This window comes from Peromyscus leucopus, chromosome 4 (genome assembly GCF_004664715.2).
Source record: "Peromyscus leucopus breed LL Stock chromosome 4, UCI_PerLeu_2.1, whole genome shotgun sequence".
NCBI classification, from domain to species: domain Eukaryota; kingdom Metazoa; phylum Chordata; class Mammalia; order Rodentia; family Cricetidae; genus Peromyscus; species Peromyscus leucopus.
The window spans coordinates 42,870,175-42,889,098 of NC_051066.1; the positions used below are offsets into that span (position 1 = coordinate 42,870,175).

Sequence of the window (18,924 nt, forward strand, 5' to 3'; positions counted from 1 at the left end):
TGGGGTTATTTTATCTTTTCAGTGTTATGAACAATATATACATATGACAACTGTATATATCCACAATGCACAGCCATTTCTTTTGATACATATATCTACATGGTATGCAATTATCCATTGACTATAAATAGCATTTCCATAAGCATTTGCCATGTCTTTGTCTTGGAACCCTTCAGTGTCTCTGTTCTTATTCTCTATAAAATAGCGAATAAATTTTGATGCCCTATAACCACCTTTCTGTTCTATAGAATATTAGAACATTCCTCTCATTTATTTAATAGGTTTACTTTTAATGCAAGACATAGACATACTCTTAAAAATTATACCCAAGGTATGGAGGGTTACATGTTATGATAAAATATTACCTGTGTGAAATCCAGAAAACTAAAGCTTACAGGATTCAAGAAAACGAGGAACTAAATTCTGCTGCTAATTCCTAAAATAATTGGCAACTCTCCAGAAATTTGCTTCAACAGCTATTACAAAAACATTTAAAATCTACTCTACTATGCCTAGAAAAAAAAAGTTGAAAGAAAGGAAATTAAAAGTGCCTTTTGCCAACTCTGGGATGCAGTGTTTTTTTAAGCCGGCAAGGCTCCAAATGTTCTGATCCTCAATAGACTCAGGATCCAGGGTGGTTTCTTGGTCTCCTCTGGGAGCTGCTGCCCTGGGCTTCACTGACGCGCTGCTTTCTCTTCCAGCGTCCTCCATCCTCAAAAGAGAGAAACGGCTGAGGACGAAGAATGTGCATTTCAGCTGTGTCACGGTGTACTACTTCACCAGGAGGCAGGGCTTCACCAGTGTGCCCAGCCAGGGGGGCAGCACTCTGGGCATGTCCAGCCGCCACAACAGCGTGCGCCAGTACACCCTGGGCGAGTTCGCGAGGGAGCAGGAACGGCTGCACCGGGAGATGCTGAGAGAACACCTCAGGGAGGAGAAGCTCAACTCTCTAAAGCTAAAGGTGAAACTTTCGTTTGCTGTTTGCAAAAATCTCATATTCTTAGAGCATCTGAGCTACCCATTTTTATTCATGGACCAGACTCTGTTTCACATGACAGACAAGCTGCCGGCGGAGTCTTTTTCTTCCGTTTCATTTCTTTTCTTTCTTCTTTTTATAAAGCAGTAAGTATACTCTGTTCATGGGCTGCTTATCTGATATTATTTATTCATCCATTCCACAAATATTTACTGCTGGATATTGCTACACCATACACACCTTTATGAGTGTGTTTGGACTGGGGCTAGCAGGAAGCTAAAAATAGACATGGCTCCCTGTCAATGGGAACTTGTGTTTTAGTAGGAGAGGAAAATATCAATCAAGTGGTCAGAGGAAATTGAGTCAAAATTTCATTCAGAGCTATGCAAGAAAGCTGTAAGGTGTTATGAAAGTCTTTGACAGGAAACAGATGTGGTCAAGAAGTCGGGGAATGCTCCTGAACGAAGGGAAAGGAGGATCTGAGATAGTGACTAGGCACAGAGGATGACAAGGGCTGTTTGTTGGATCTGAGGCAGGTGAGTTGCATGAAGGAGGGTGTGGAATCACATTAACCTGCTTGTCTCTCTTCCTCTTCAGAAAATCAAAAGTTACCGTAAGTCTTAAGCACAGGTTGGAATTGTTATGACAGTCTTGCAATTATTTGATAATAGTGTGAGGGTCAAGAAGGTCATCTTAAGAGAGAAGGGGTGTCCAGTCAGACCAGTGAAGGGCCTAATAGAGCTGGCCAGGAGGGAGGTGAGTGTAGGGTAATCGGACTGAACGTAAAGGAGAGAAAAAGATACGTTCCAGAGGAGACGGGAATTGAGGATCAAAGATCGTCAGTTCTGGTTGGTGAGCTGGATTTACAAGGACAGAGTGATAGTTGGAAACCCTGGGGATCTGGCTTGCAGATGATTGGCTACAGGTGGCACACTATAGCTTGCTTGCTATGATGTGGAAAGGAAAAAAAAAAAAACACAAGAAAAGTCACATGTTGCGATGAGGGTAGACAGCAAGTTCTTCTTCGGATTTGGGAGTTGGAGGACGTTTATGTAATCAAGAAGTGTGGGGACAGCATCTAGGTTGGAGAAAAACAAAATGCAGACAGTGCCTTGATTAATCACCTATTAATGTATAAAAACATTCTCTTATTGGTATCTAAGCACAAAGAAAATATTTTGGGAGTAATCTCCATAAACCCATTCATTAAGTTCCTGAAGCAATATAAAAATCTTTGTTACCTATGCCTTTAATTTATGAAATCAGTTAGCAGAGGTGTGGCATATAACTCAAAATATCTTCTTTTCTTTATTTTCCTGTTCATTTATATGCCCATTCTCAATTGCATGTGAAGACAGTAAGTTAAACTGAGCTGGACATAACTCAGTGTCCAGGATGTCACAATTTTTTTTGCCAGTAGTTTTGGATATTTCACTGAAAGTTCCTTATCATGGTTGCTTTTGTCCTGACTGATTTTTGTGCACTTAATTCAGCAATGGTTATTAACTTTATTTCTGAACTCCAGCTTTTCTCTGCAAACTAACTTCACTACCTCTCCAAAGATGACATCATTCCCCTAGTTCGAATATTAGTAAATCAGTGGTAATGGCTGCCAATCACTAGGTGTTTTCTGTTTGCTAAGCGCTTTACACATATGATTAAATGAATCTCAGAAACACCCAATGGGATCAAATTATCAGAACATAGCTGAGATAAAAGGACCACATAGGCAGAAAAAAACCCACCCCACCGAGTAGGAAACTGGTTGACATTATTTTGCTCCTTCCTATTATCAAATTAATTGATTGTTCCATATAGGAACTAGGAAGGACATTCCTTTTCCAGGGCTTGCTGGTGTGTGCAATAGATCCTAACAGATCTGAGAGCCAGAAAACTTGAAATGATGGCTGTGCCCCTGATTCTCTGAAGGGACTGCAAGCCCTAGCAGTCTTCCCCACGTGAGGCAGCTAGCTACCCTCATGCTGTAATTCTTCCGCCTCTTCCCATGCTTGTTCCTAACAAGCAGTACAAGAAAACGAGACATGAAAAGAGCACCACTTGTGCTCAGGGGCAGGGGCGGACAAGCCAGCGGGTGTCATGCCAGTGGGTGTCACCCCTAGGGCTTCATTCTCATGGGAAAACATGTAGCCTGTCCTTTGGTTGTAAACATAAGGCATTTGGTTACCATCCCCTCTTCCAAATGACAGTGAAGCTAACTGTGAGGGGATTCTGCAGTGATCTGAACTTAGCCTCTCTGGCCTCAGGACACATGTACTCAGAAACACATTATGGGAAGCTAAAACCTCAGAGCAGTGTCGATTGGTATTCTAAAATACAAGAGAGGGAAGGCCTGTGTGTTTTCACTGTAGTTCTAGCATTAATTTTTGCATTTTTAAAAAAAGTCATGAATTAACACTTTTCTAAGGTTTAATTATCCCCAATCCCAAATTAACTAGTGCAAAATGATAGTTGTGCCAAAAATTCCACTGATACTAGGAATTTTTCTTTTAGCACATTTGTTTCCAATATAAGTTCCTCTGTGAAGGAGATGTGGCTTTGAGTGGGAGCAACAGAGAAACCTTGCTACCAAAGAGGAGAGAAAGGATTGCTAACAATAAGCTTTGCTGCTGGGCGTGGTGACACACACACACACACACACACACACACACACACACACACCTGTGTTCTTAGCACTCCAGAGGCAGAAGCAGAAGGATGGTCAGCCCAAAATGGAGTAGGGCTATTAATAAATCCTTGTTGAGATGGGGTGGGCGAGGGAGAGGAAGGGAGCGAGAAACTTAGTCCCAATGGGCTTTTCCTGAGATGGTTTTCTGGGAGTGTCAGTCAACTCCCTGTGAGTAATGACAGCAGCACCTGGCACATTGAACCTTCTCCAAACCCTCACGTTGGAGTCACCATAACCCAGTTACTGGGCCTTTGCTTTCCTTATCCGAAAAGACAATGACCTTATACAACAGTGATAAAGTCCTCACACACAGTGTCTCTGAATTTCCCAGAGAATCTGCTGAGTTCTAAACAGAGGAGTTATTTATACATGCTTCTTCTAAACATTTCCTTACAATAAACATATTGGAAATAAATTAAGACTAGAAAACTAGGTTTTGACTATAAAATTGCTTTTAATTTGGTAATTCATTTCCCGAGTTATGAGTTATATAGATATCAAGAAATTATATAGCGATAGACACTTAGATATATAGAACAAATCCAATTTTATTGGAGGGTATATCGTTTTTTGTTGGCACGATGGATGTTTCACACATTGACTATAAATAAGTAATGGAAAAAACTAATTGAATAAAATGTGTGTTCCTAGAAGAAATAAGTAGCTTTAGGTTTCTAAATTACAGAGTACAGTTTTCCTTTTCCTGTCAAGACCATTCAGATGTCACACACTTCATGGTAACCAACATAGTCATTGTAATACTACACTCCTTTGCAGATTAAGTGCTTAGATTTAATAATCTGCAGCACACTGTTGAACAATTGCATTGGCCTTTATTCCTATGTCTTATTTCTGGGCAATGCATTCAGCTGCTGTTTGCAGGTCCCACAGAGAGCTGCTGTCCTAGATGCCTCTGTTTTCATCCTGGAGACTCCACTGCATTGTTCTGAGAAACAGAGTGCAGCTTGTGCAGATGTGACCTCCCTCTCCTTGCCAGTGTTTCTACAAATCACATCATTCTCCCTTTACCTCCCGGGATCAAAGCTCTGTTCTTCCACTTTTGGTTAACCATTTCTAGCTGCTCTCCAGGGTTACACACCCTTCTTAGTGTCTTCATGAGTCATGCTTGGTTACTGGCTCCTCTTTCCAAATTTGAGGCAAAGAGAGCAGCCAGCTTTTAATGATGAATCCTCAACAACAACAACAAAAAGTCCATCTAAATCCTTTTTACTCAGAATCTCAGAGTGCTGAGTACTATAGTCATTTAGTGGCTAACTTACACAACATTCTCCACTTCACCTCCAGCTCAGCTCACTGCATCTCTTCAACAGTCTTGGCATTGTCCAGTGAAAGAATTTAGATGGCCTTGAAAGTACGTGGGATTAGGCACTTGGATGGGAAGGGTGAATTATCTCTCAAACCCATAGTTTCTACATTTTAAAATGTGGTTTGAATTTTCTTCCTTATATTGCAGTTCGTTTTTAGATAGGGCTTATCATGTTGGTCATGGTGTTGCTGGGAGCTAATTACTGTTCAGAACATCTCTGTGAAACTCTGGAGAGCTGGCTTCAGAACATACTAAGTAGCAAAGCTTCTATAATGCATCTTAAACAGAGGCAAGCTTCAACACCAAATGGAAAACATTGCTGTGCCAAGTACCTGCTCTGTCTTATGCACATATGCACAACCTATTTGGACAAGTACAGAGAAAATATACCTAAGCAAAGTGAGAGAGACTGACAGGGTGGGTTTCTACACAGTGTATGTATAATGTAGTTAAGATATGTTCTTTCAAAATATTGCAGTATTTTAGTTGACAAGGAACAATCAAGCATATGCAATCAGATCTTTACATTCTTCCTGTGCAAGAAATGTTACTTTTTTTAATCCCGGAAAAATACTGCATAAATTCTCCTGATTTAATGTGGGGTGTGCCCAGTGATGTTGCTCACTAGAATAAATTGTGTTTTCATTCTCCCCCATTGTATCTCAAAATTAGCTGAGAAGGGAATATTTAAGCCTCAGAACTCGTTAACCACCAGCAATGATAACTTTGACTTCACAATGTCAATTGCTTAAGTATTTACCGGCATGTTGCTGGGTGCATCCTGGCTTATTATTGGCCACTGGAAGAGACAATATTGATCTAAGCCAGAAGGAAGGATGCATTTTAGAAAAGATAAGTTTTATATGTTGATGCTATTCTTTCTGGTGACTTTTGTGGTGCTATGGATTCCAAAGACTTCTTATGATTTCAGATGACTTATTTATTGAGCTAAAAAGCCTCATTATGTTGCATAAGCTCTGGCTATAATGATTAAATTTGTTTTAATTTGCCACCTGAAGGTCATAGCTACTAAATTGAAGAAATATAATATAATATTGACTAAGTATCAAAACGTTATGTATGTTTTTCTTCAATTTGCCAAAGCCCTTATAAACTGGGTCATCCTTCTTAATTCATACTGCATAACTAGGAATTCTTTCATTTAATACATGTCTTGTACATGCCAGCCTGAATTACCAATCTCTGGTTACCCAGAGTACATTACTTCATTAAAATAGTGTTTAACTTTAATGGCTTTAACAGGGAATTGCTCTTTCCACAGAGAAACCTGCTACCATATCCTGTACCTTTCACCCCAAATCTGCACTGTGGAACACAAAATGTATTTATTTTCTGAACCCAGAGTGTTTAAAAGCAGTGCTTGTAGACATGCACATATCTGGACATAGTTTATGGTTTCTATATATTTCCGTTCGGTAGTGTTAAACATTCCCATTTCTTCCCACTGATTCTACTGGCGCAGGGATGTTGTCACCTTGGATTCCTCACCCCCATACAATCCTGTTTACTAGTACCCATGCAACAGATGTGCCAGTGTAATGATCTGCCCAGTGTATAGGAGTGTGTTACACTGTCCACTCTCAGCTCACATACATTCTTTCCGTAGATACACATGAAGATACAATAGCTTTGGGGATCCTATCAGTTGTTCCTATTAAGTAAGTAGAACAAAAAAGAAAGTAAAAGGGAGGCTGAGCAAGCAAGCAAACCTTAACTCTTTGAAGCCAAACATGCATCATTATATAAATAAAAAAAATAAATAAAAGGTTTTAGTATCTCCATGTACGGAGCTCTCTTTAATGCTAGACCTAAAGGAATTGGTAAGGTTTGGTTGTATTTTAACAGTCTTGTCCTTATCCAGGCTTTGATTTGAAAACTGAATTTTACAAGGCAGAGCTAAGTTTGGGAAATCCTGTGAAAGGAGTGATCCTTAGGAGGAATGGGAGGGAGTGGTTCCTGCATCATGCCACTATGGCCACTATTCCTACCAGGAATCCTTTCCAGGAAGAGCCGCTGTCACTGATGGATAAAAACAATGCATGTCTCATTCCTGGACACACTGATAGTGCAACAGAAAGGAGTCACTCTTTTCAGGGCTCTTTTCACTATCCAAGCACACTTATCAAATAGGTACTATTGTTTCGTGTGAAGAGTGCATATGGAACCTTCTCAGAGCCTCAAAATGAGTTCTTAGGATTATGCAAGAACAACAAATTCCCAAGACAATAGCATTGGGCTTTTTCCAGCTGTGATGTGTGGGTTTTGGGAACAGAGGCCAGCAGAGCAGAGAACCAAGGCCTCTGTGCACCTCGATTTTAGCTTTTCTATATTGAGGTTCTGCATAGAATTCATTTGAAAAATGGCTAGCTTTCTCTCACATGAACCCTGTCAGTAGCTTAGTATTCCATGCTCTCATTTATCCCCTTTACTGAGACCATCTGTTTAAATCATTCTTTTTAGAATATTGCTTTCCAGAATTAGCATTTTTAAAAAAACAATTCATTCCCATTTTGATCATCATTTAATTTCTTTCCCCGTGACTCCTCACAGATGTTAGAATGAGCAATCGTAACTTAGGCTTTTTCATTACTGTGGAGCATGAATTGTCTGGGCCTGGGGTGTCTCACATGCAGCCCCTGAGTCTCTTCCACCGTGTTGCCTCCTCGTATTTGATGTGAATCTTTCCTGGCATGCCTGTTCTCCCATTTCTGGCTTGAAGATCACTTTCTTCTAAGACACTATGGATTTAGAAATGCAAGTAAATAATTCTGCTTTATATCTTGATACCTCACCTTCCTTTTATCCTGTCCTTTCTTCCCTCTTTGACTTCTGCAATGTGTGTGGATGTTTCAGTAATTTACTATGCTGTGTTATGTTTATTGCATTCATTTCCCCAACTGACTTGGAGGTTCTTAGACGGCAGAACTACTGTCCATTCTAAAGCCGCGTACCTACTCTAGGAACTGGCAGAACAGCATAGTGATTAAGAAAATCTATTCATTTATTAAAACCAGTTTATTAACCAAGTATATGAGATGTAGCATTAGCAAGGTGCCAGGAATAGAGCAGAGATTAAGACAAAGGCTTTGCTCACAGTGTGGACACAGGATGATAGGAGACATATATATGACATCAACCAGTAAAACTAATGTAGTATGATAGAATTAGGGAACCGGCTACATTGGTTAGATGCAACCCAGAATAAATGACTAAGCTGAGAAAATCAAGATTCACATACTAGGTCACTCAGCTTCGGCCAGTTTCTCCTAATACCACCAGAAAGGCCACCTCCACATGGGAAAGATTGGAGACCTCTTTGCTGCTTTCTTCTGTATTCTCTGTTCTGTGTCTGATTCATAGCCCGTATTTCTGAAGGATCTCATCTGAAGGAAGCCTGGACCATTCTTTGTGCCTTTGGCCCCTCTTGAACCAAGGTCAACTCTTAGATCTATCTCTTATTCAGTGATTTCATGTTTGATCGGTTTTGTTTTATTTTTTTGTTGGTTTGTTTGGTTGTTTGTTGTTTGCTTTTTAAAAACTCTACTGTAAGCATTTTCTACGATTACTTTTAAGGATTTTCTCTCTAAACTGGTCCTGACTATCAGGAAAGACTTTGGGGTTGAATAAACCCCGAGTTTGATTGTGAGTAACATCAGTCATTCAGCTAGACTTGGACAAACTACCTTTTACAAGCACCAGTCTTCCCAACTATAAAATAAATACTTTTGTCATCCCATGAATTGAGACAATTATGGAATTCAGTATTTGATGCTGAACATGCAGCAGCTTGGCTCACTCTCAGAAGCAGCATCCTGATTGTGCTGGATGGCAATTGGTCTTCTAGAACAGAATGAATTTTCAGTCATATTCCCACTTTAATCTTTATATGTGCTAGTAATTTTGTAAGGACCAGAACATTCTATTACCAGACAAACCATTTAAGTGCTTTATTTAAGTGATCTTATTTTCAGTTTTATTTTGTATTAACATTTGAGTTCATCCATATTTTCATCATTTTCTCCTTATCATAACCATTTTGTATTGAATTAGTTCTTTGGTGTACTTACTGGCACTAACAGTTTTAACCTTATGTTTCCTAGAACTCAATGCATTCATTAGCCTACATACTATCCAGGTTATTGGAATCATGGAATCAATCCAGTTTTTGGTTCATAAGCAGTGAAATAGAATGGAAATAAGTGGCAATCATTCAAAGTGAAGCTTTTTCTCCTGCTTTGACTCTGTAAAGGGGATGAGTGATTGACTTGTAATTTGATGTCATTATTTTTCTCACACCTTATCTTTTTCTTTAATTTGCATGTATCTATCTATACCATACTGCCTGGATCATAAACTGCATTGACAGTAGAATTTGTCTGCTTTTTGAATGAGGTAAAATAAAGTTGAAAGGCATGGTCCTACACCTGTGCATGTAAATGCTGCACTAACTGGCCTTAGTGGACTTAAAAGAAAAAGACAGCAGGATTACAAGAAGTTGGGAGAGGAAGTAGTGGTGAGATAGAGAAGGATTTGGAGGAGCAAGAATGCTGATGGATTTGTTCAAAACCTATTATGTGCATGGAATTATCAACAATTCAAATCATCAATATGAAACTATCCGTAATAAAAACAAATGAAAGTAAGTTGTGTGGAAATAAAAATTATATCGACAATTAAAATGGAAGAAAAAAAGAAGTTGAATGTCATTTGTTTTCTTTGGGCATCCTGCCTTTGACTTGATACAAAATCCCCTCTCTTTCTCACACTACTGTGTCATGTGTCTCTGGTGTGTCTAGATGTACAAAATGAGCTACTGAAATGGCTTACTACTACTTCTCATGGGTCCACATTTGTAACATTCAAATGCTTGGAGTCTATCGTTCTAGACAGGCCGTAGTGCTTTCGTTCCCTGAGTGAGTCTGAATGCATTTACACAGTTGTTCAAAAATAAAGTCCCAAGTTCAGAGTTGTCAGAGACCCAACTCAGGACTACATTTTACAGTCCAAGCAGTATGAAATAGATGAATGCATAGAAAAAGAAGAAACATATAAGATCAAAACAGTTAAATCAAATCACAAATAAATTACTCATCAGCTACGGCAGAAGAAAAGAGAGAAGCTTCAGTTTATAGACTGGCATGGATTTCCATGTTTTCATTGCTTACGGACCAAGAATGGGAGTGATTCCGTGGGTCCAGTCATCTGGATAGCATACAGGTTAATGAATGTATCATATTCTATTCTGTACCAGACTTTTGAAACCCAGTTGCTCAGTGGGTGGAGTTTCCACACCCACTGTGGGTTTGTTATCCCAAATTCAGATTTAAGTTTCCCTCTTGTTAGCATTCAGGCATCTACACCAGCCTGCCCTCGAGGACCCAGAGATGACAGCAGAACATGTCAGCAACTGAAGCCAAGGTTTGACACTGTTACTATCCGTGAGTCGCGCACTCTCCCTACGTGAGTCGCACACTCACCCTATGTGCATGCGCCATACCCCCTTATAAAATGAAAGAGCCTTCCCCTCCCAGCTCTCTCTTCCTCCTGTTCTAGCTCAGAGGCCACCTCTGCACACACACCTGTCCTGCCCCAATAAACCTCTAACATGAGCCCTGTTGCATGGCGTGACTTTGTGGCGCCTCTTGGCTCCAACCCACTAAGGTACCTTTGGCCAGTAAATCATTACATTTCTGACCATTTTCCTTTTTCACAAGTGTGCCAGCCCCGCTCCTAAGTGGCTACTGTGTGTTCTCGAGTGTTGTGTGAACCCTAGCTCAGAAATCCTTCTGAACAGCGTTAAAAATGATCCGATTCCTTGCCTGTTTATTCCAGTCTGTTGTGATTGGGTTATGCGCCAGCATACTCAGTGACTAAGTGGGACATGCCTGTCCTGAAATTGTCAATTATGTAAAATGTGTGTCTATTTACCATGGCTGCAGGCAGTACAAGCTGTATGTAATTAGATATTTAGGATCATGACCTAGTAGCCTTATGATCTTAAGCAAATTATTTATTATAACTGTGCCTGAGTTTTCTCACTAGGTAACAGATTTAGTGATAATTTCTACCTTCTGAGGGTGTGTGATGCTAAATGCACCAATGCAGGTCGTATGCTTCCATAAACCTCTGGTACACAGATTCAACAGGTTGCTGTTACTGCATCATACCAGTTTCTACTGCTTCTCTCTCACCTCCACTTCTAATTTCTCTTTCTTTCACATACAAACCAGAGTTTAAGGCCAAGATTGATCTTGACACTGCTGATATTTTATACGTGTGTGTGTGTGTGTGTGTTGCTAGTCAAATATTCTGTCACCAGGGTACATCTCTACCCGCTTGGTTTTTGAAACATACATACGTCTGTGTGTGTGTGTGTGTGTGTGTGTGTGTGTGTGTGTGTGTGTATGTATGTGGGGCAGACCTCAAATCTACAATCCCCCTGCCTTTACTTCCCACATACTGGAATTACAGATGATAGGTAGATAGAGAGATGATAGATATATAGATATATAGACAGATAGAAGATAGATAGATAGATAGATAGATAGATAGATAGATAGATAGATAGATAGATAGATAGAAGGATAGATACATAGACTCTGCATATGAGAGAATACATGTGGCATTTGTCTTTCCTCTCCCAATTGCCTCTCTTTAGTTCCTTCTTCCCTAATATTATCACTCTTCTCCTTTCATGACATATATACATATATGACAATATTCACATGTGATATATTTTTAAGTAAACATATTAGTTCTAGATTTTGTGTATGAGAAAAATACATTTTTCTGAATCTGCCTTTCTTCAACTTGACATGATGATCTCTAGTTTTATCCCTTTTCCTACAATTGACTCAATGTTATTCTCCTTTACAATTAAATGATAACTCTGTTGGAATATGTGCCATATTTTATCTAGTCATCTGTTGATGGACATCTTGACTGGTACCATAACTAAGCTATGGTGAATAGTGCTGTAACAAACATGGATGTCCAAGTATCAGTCACTGTGCTATATTGACTTAGGTTCCTTTAGGTTTATAGCCAGGAGTAGAATTGCTGGATTATATGACAGTTCTGTTTGATATTTGTGGAGGAACTTTCATACTTCTTTCCATAGTGACTGCACTAATTTATATTCCTACCATCAGAGCACACATGTTCTTTTTTTCCAGACATCTTCCCTGGACTTTTCTGTCATTTGTTTTCTTAATTATATGAATTCTGACCCAGGTTGAAATGGAATATCAGTGTAGTTTAGGAATTTGCATTTTCCTATTGCTAAGAAAATTGAATTTTTTCATGTAATTATTGACCATTTGTATTTTTTTCTTTTGAGAACTGACCAGTTAATGTGCCCACTTGTTGATTGAGTGATTTTAATTTGGAATGGTTAATTTTTAATGCTTTGTATACTAATGCTTGGTTATGTGTGTGTGTATGTGTGTGTGTGTGTGTGTGTGTGTGTGTGTGTGTGTAGTTGGCAAATATTTACTCCAATTCTGAAGGCTTTATGTAGCTTTGAATCACATTAAAATGAGTGTATATTTGAAAGTACTTGTTATTGTGTATGGTATGTGTCTAAAAAGTTATTTTATATTTAAAATAGCATATCCAATAACAAGTACTTTCAGTTTAACCATCCAGTCAACAAAATAGTATATTAGCTTGTCCCAGAATTGTACCAGGTACCAATAGAACCTTTACGTCTAGGAGATATCGACAAAGAGCACTTGACATGCGAGCTGGCTCATATCAGTCTGCACTGGAGAGGTCACAAAAAAACTGAGACTCACTGATGTATAAAATAAGACAATTCAATGATTCTGTTTTGAGCAAGGAAAAACATTTGAAAGTGGTGCTCATGTCATGGGAGAGAAGTCCTGTAGAACCTGAATGTTCTTAGCAATGAAGATGGCCATGGAGTAAATGTGTTAGGAAGAGCCGATGAGGCAATCCTGGATAAGCCCCTGGATTTCTTTGTACCAGATCTTGAGAGTAAATTAGATATGTGTTGGAGAGAAAAATAAGGGAACTTCTTGGCTGACTCCTGTATTGCTCTCAGTGGAGGAGGTACATTTGAAAGCAGCAAGTTGTAACACTCAAATCTGAAAAGAGCATTTAAACAAGGTGCTTTAAGCCTTGACTTACAAATAATAATAATAATAATAATAATAATAATAATAATAATAATAATAACAATGGGCACCGACTGCAGTTCAAAGGCCTGGTAGGGAATATGTCTCAAAGGCAGCAGTGACAGTGGGTCTCCATTGTCAGTTTGACTTGATTTAGAATTACCCAGGAGGCAACGTGTCTGGGACAGTGTTTTCAGAAAGGATTAACTTGGGATGGAAGGCCCACTCTAAATGTAGGTGGCACTATCTCATGGGATTAGTAGGAAAAGTAGAGGTAAAGCAAGCTCCTGTTCTCTGCTTCCTGGCCTTCCCGGCAGTGAAAAGCTATCTCATTTCCCTGCCATGATGGACTATGCCCTGTCAGACGGTAATTGCAAATAAGATCTTCTTCTCTTTGAGGGCTTTTGTGAGCTACCTCACCATAGACATGAGAGGGGAAAGCAACATAGAAACCAGAAACTGGACCACATGGCCAGTTGTCCAAGTTCAGCTAGATTGTCCCCAGTCTTCATTAGAAAGGATCTTGAAGAGTTGGGGAGCAAACATTGAAAGATCACCTCAATGTTGTAGGTGATTTGGAAAAAAAGTAGATTACAGCTCTTAAACAAGAGTGGAAACAGTGTGTAGCTAAGTGAGAAGGAATTTTGACTCAAACTTTTATTTTGAAATGAAATTACTTATTATAACTGAAGGATATGAATTATACAAGATCCAGAATTTTATTCTTAGGGACATTAATATTCAGAGTAAACCAAATCTTCTGACAGACATACTGATATTAAAATATTTTTCTTAATTGTTAGTTGCCAATTGGTTATGACGCCCTAACAGTTTTGCTATTGTTTCAAATGCTTGCTAAAATCTCCTTTTTGTTTACTCCTTTTTGGTGAGAAAAGTTTCACTACGTAGTCCACACTAACTTCAGACCCACACTCTTTTCCTTCAGTTTTCAGAGTGTTGAGATTACAGGCCTCCCTCACCTGGCCTTGATTTATCTTGATTTTTAGATTTCATGTATTTTATAATAGCAACCTCCCTTTTTCAAGATCTGGCTCTAGTCATTTAAGCTATAGATTTTGTTGTGACATTGTAACTAAGTATGCAAAGTATCATTATAGTATAATGTACAGTAAAATATAGTATTATATATAGTATAGTAAAACATGGAGATGACATGGGAAGAATATACTGGAATGAGCACCTACATGTACCCTGGAGTCAGAAACTTGCCAAGATTCCCATAGACATGCCAGGGATTAGCTAAAAGAGATCTCGGTGCCACTGAGGAACAGGAAGGGAAAGGGGCCCCTCCGCGTCTCATAAAACTTCACTCAGCAAAAATTCAGTGTGTTACATGGTTATGCATTTGAATTTCTCTGAAAAATCAGATACTTATACAAGGAAACATGCAGCTTGCTAGTAAGTGAGAATTAATCGAAACACTAACCACATCCAAGGTAACACCTCGGTATTGGGCATCACAGTTTATACATAAAGCACATACATAAAGGATGCCCAGCTTGGGAGAAGGCTGAGCCAGAAAGTGCTTGTGCCACAAGCAAGAGGACCTGAGTTTAGATTCCCAGCTCTCATGTAAAACGCTAGGTATAGCAAACAGAGACAGAGGAAGTTGAGGCAGACAGATCCTGGGGGCATATTGTCCACTCAGTGTAAATGAAACAGGAAACTCCAGGTTTAGTGAGAGACCTTCAAAAACTAGGATGGAGAGAGGTAGAGTAAGATAATCCAATATTAACCCCTGACCTACACATACATGCACCCTTATGCAAACATGTCCACATATGCACACTTTCACAGAAGTGCCAAAGGGGGGGGAACAGACCCTACTAAGAAACAATGTCCAATAATAAGGCCTTTCAGAGATCACAGGCTCAAGTTCTAAAATGCTCACAATACATAACTAATTAGCTTTTGAAAACATTCCCAGGGCCCCTTTGCAGTGTTTCTTAGGATACACTTATTCCTGGGCTTCTTCTGTGGCCCTGAAGAAATTTCTCTACAAGAGTGCAAAAATATCATTTTAATGTTGCCCTGCAGTACACTCAGAGTTGGACAATCTAAGGCTGTTGTCTGGTAGTAAATATTCCTATCTAAATATTGCCTCCTTCTATAAAGATGAAAGCATAATGTCTGATGTCTCCAGAGTATTTTCAGTCTAATGGATGAATTGTCAAGATCATCAGGCATGGTAAGAGCCATAATTAATGAAATTTGGAAGGCAATAAGTTAAATAATTAAAAATCCCTTCCATATTTAGAACTTCCATGATTTATTTCTTATGAAGTTTCTGCCTTTATTACTGGGCTACTCCCCACCAAAAAAAAAAAAAAAAAATATCTTGGTCACGTTCAGGGAAAACGTCTTCTGTTTTGTATGAAGAAAACAATAGTTTTTTATAATAATAACAAATGAAATACATATCCATGGCTTACTGATGGATGAGATTAATATAGAAGAGAAATATAAATAGGCAAAGCCATCATGCGTAGGCAAGGAATAAGTGTCCACAAGAGCTGCTACATAGGAAGCAAGCCTTTGGACAGAGGTTTGCATGCACTCCTGTGAGAATCCGGTTTATTGTCTTAGTTGCAGGTTGATGAGTCCTTGCCAGCACTAATCTATGTCCTTGTCTGACTGAGAGCATGCTGACCTGGCTCATTACGTCTATCAAGCCCTCCTCCTTGGAGCGTTCTGGGTAATAACCGGTGTGTGTGATCCTGGCAGCACAATGCAACACTATGTCCTGAATGTGCACTTTGCTGGGGCCTGAAAGACAGACACATTATTCCAAGGACATGATGTTTGCTGAATAAGGTGGTCACGGCTCCCACTGGGATGTGGTCACCTCTGTACCAGGGCCCATTTTCTCTGACATCAGAGATGTCACCATGAGCTGAATGTAAAGACAGCTTTCAGGCGTCGGTGTCTGTAACCTCTGGTCTGTTCACACTGTGGTCACTCAAGCTGTGACTGTAGTCACTGGCGTTAGGAGGTTAAGAATTGCATTTAACAATCACTTGTGAGCAGAGCATTTAAAAAGCCGATTGTTTTGACATCGCTGTTTTCTTTCCTCTGACTTCTGTGGTTGCACAGATTCTGTATATGACAGCTCAGCTCTTCCTCAGCAATACTGAAGTGGGAATGTTGGACTCTGCCCAAATGACATCCCTGTTTACTTCCTTGTGTCTCTAGATGACAAAGAATGGCACAGTGGAATCTGAAGAGGCTAGCACTCTGACAGTGGATGACATTTCCGATGATGACATTGATTTAGACAACACAGAAGTAGATGAATACTTCTTCCTACAACCCCTGCCCACCAAAAAACGGAGAGCCCTGCTGCGTGCCTCTGGAGTGAAGAAGATCGACGTGGAAGAAAAACATGAGCTGCGAGCCATCCGCCTGTCTCGAGAGGACTGTGGCTGTGACTGCAGAGTGTTCTGTGATCCAGAGACATGTACCTGCAGCCTGGCAGGCATTAAGTGTCAGGTAAGGGCTGGGATCTCAGGGCATCTGAAGAAAACATGTCACATGCCACCCCAGAAAGAAGCAGTCATGTTGTGTATATTGAGTTTTTTTTAACCTGGGGGTGGAAAATGCTGGAAAGGAAAGACACATAATTCAAGGAGGAAAAAAAACCCAATTCAAGGGTATTCATGATATGCCTATACATGCTGTGTATACTGTGAATGGCAACTCAAACTGCAGCTGAGTTCATTGAAAGATTCATAATCCCGGATTATGTCATTATATCGCTTATTTTAGCTTTTTTTACATGCAGTCTGGGAGAAGACACTGTCTATTCCATTTGAGTTCATATTTTCTGGTCCATCCATGGGATATAAAATAATAATTCATCACCAGTGATACGGACTACTGGAGAAGTTCCTACTCAGACAAACCTTAAAAGACTAAATTGCATTCTTACCTTATCTGAAGTGGGTATTCCAGGAAAACACTGTGCTCAATGTCATTTCCACAGTGAACAGGTTGAGATGTTGTCAAACTCACAGTCGAGTGGAATCTAGCTAGACATACTTTTGTGACAAGGTTTACCGGGGCACACTTACTGTGTTTATCTGTTACTTGTGATAGATTTCATTCTTCAAAGCACTGGGGTGATATGGCTGCGAACACTCAAATGTTCAATTAAAAATCATGTGAAGTTACAATTCACAGCACGTACTCAAGGCTGCTAAGGTTTCCTAACAAGAAAAGGGTGTCTGTCTTATTGGGGCAAGAAGATTGGCTTGAGGAACACGAGGAAGGGGTAAAGAGAGGACTTTTTCAGTTTGGGAATATTCTCATAAACAGTGAAAAGTCAATGTCATTCCACAGAGCCTGAAATTTGACTTCATATGAATTAATAGTGGGAAATGGCCTCGCCAGCTTTGCCTGGTGATTACACTTTTTAAAGCTTCAAGTTGAAAACCAATTAAAAAGAAAAGCAGTAGTTTACCAATTCCTGGACAAGGTGATTCTCTGGCCCTGTCCATCTATAATTCAGCAGAGCCTTGTAATTGATTATCTCTTCTTACTTTATGCTGGAATAGCTTTATTCATTTAAAAGGAGAAAGTCACTTAGGCAACTGAAAGCAAAGGACAGTTCTCTTCCACTCAGCTGATGCAAACACATTCGCCCTTTCCATTCCCTCTCTCCTTTTCCTCTCTGTCTTGAGTACAGTACCTTGTGCACACAATAGGCAAGTACTCTACCCCCACTGAGCTAATGTTTGAAAAACATATTATTTTGGGAAAGGGTTTTACTAAATTGCCTGGGCTGGTCTTCAGCTTACAGGCTTTTGGATTCCCTGCTGCTACATTTATTGGCACAGGGTAAGTCTATTTGAGTTGGGCTTCTATTCTCAAGCGGGAAGCAGGTCAAGGGACCTGTATCTACTACATATCAGTGGTGTAGTCAGCCTTTGCTTTGGGCTGCCGGCTCACAAATAACGTCACTGAGATTTATTATTAATTATGAAAGCTTGGCTTTAGCTTGGGCTTTTTTCCAACTAGCTCTTAGAACTTAAATTAACCTGGTTCTATTGATCTACGTCCTGCCACATGGCTCGGTTACCTCTCCTCTGTACTGTATGTCCGACTTCTGCGTTGTCTCCCTGGCATCTCCACCTTTCTTGTTCCCAGCATTCCTCTCTCTCCCTGGAAATTATGCCTATGCTCTCTTGCCTACCCATTGGCCATTTAGGTCTTTATTAAACCAGTCATAGTGACATGTGTTCACACAGTGTAAACAAATATTCCCCAACATTAAATGTAGCAGGCTTTCTTGTCAGACTATCTTTGGATCGCCAGCCCCCAAATGACAACACAGAGACTTATTATTAATTATGAAAGTTTGCCTTTAGCTTAGGCTTTTTTCCAACTAGCTCTTATAACTTAATTAACCCATATTTTTTAATCTACATTCTGCCACGTGGCTCGGTTACCTCTCCTCAGTACAGCACGTCCAACTTGCTCCCAGTCTGCTGGCAAATCCCACCCACCTAGACTCCTCCTTCCTGTCCTCTTCTTCCTAGCTATTGGCCATTCAGCTTTCTAATCACACCAACCACAGCAACACGTCTCCACACAGTGTGAAAATATACTGCAACACAAGGACCCACTGAGAAGGCAAAGCAGTGAGACTTGAGCAGTCTGGCATTTTGTGGCCCCTGAGTAGTGTCATCCCAGAGACCTGGAGCAGTGGAGGTCATCTCATAAGATGCAAAGGAAAGAACACAATAGCGCGGCAGTG

General features: G+C 39.9%; 1 protein-coding gene across 4 annotated transcripts in view; it reads left to right on the forward strand.

Annotated features, from left to right (window-relative positions):
• Nucleotides 1–18,924, forward strand: part of Csrnp3 (cysteine and serine rich nuclear protein 3) — a 201,606-nt gene that overhangs the window by 172,505 nt on the left and 10,177 nt on the right. For all 4 annotated transcript variants that reach the window (XM_028882218.2, XM_037204841.1, XM_028883624.2 and 1 more), the window contains 2 exons: nt 702–961; nt 16,362–16,658. In XM_028882218.2, the coding sequence (XP_028738051.1) occupies nt 702–961; nt 16,362–16,658 (557 nt within the window). The remainder of the gene's footprint in view (nt 1–701; nt 962–16,361; nt 16,659–18,924) is intronic.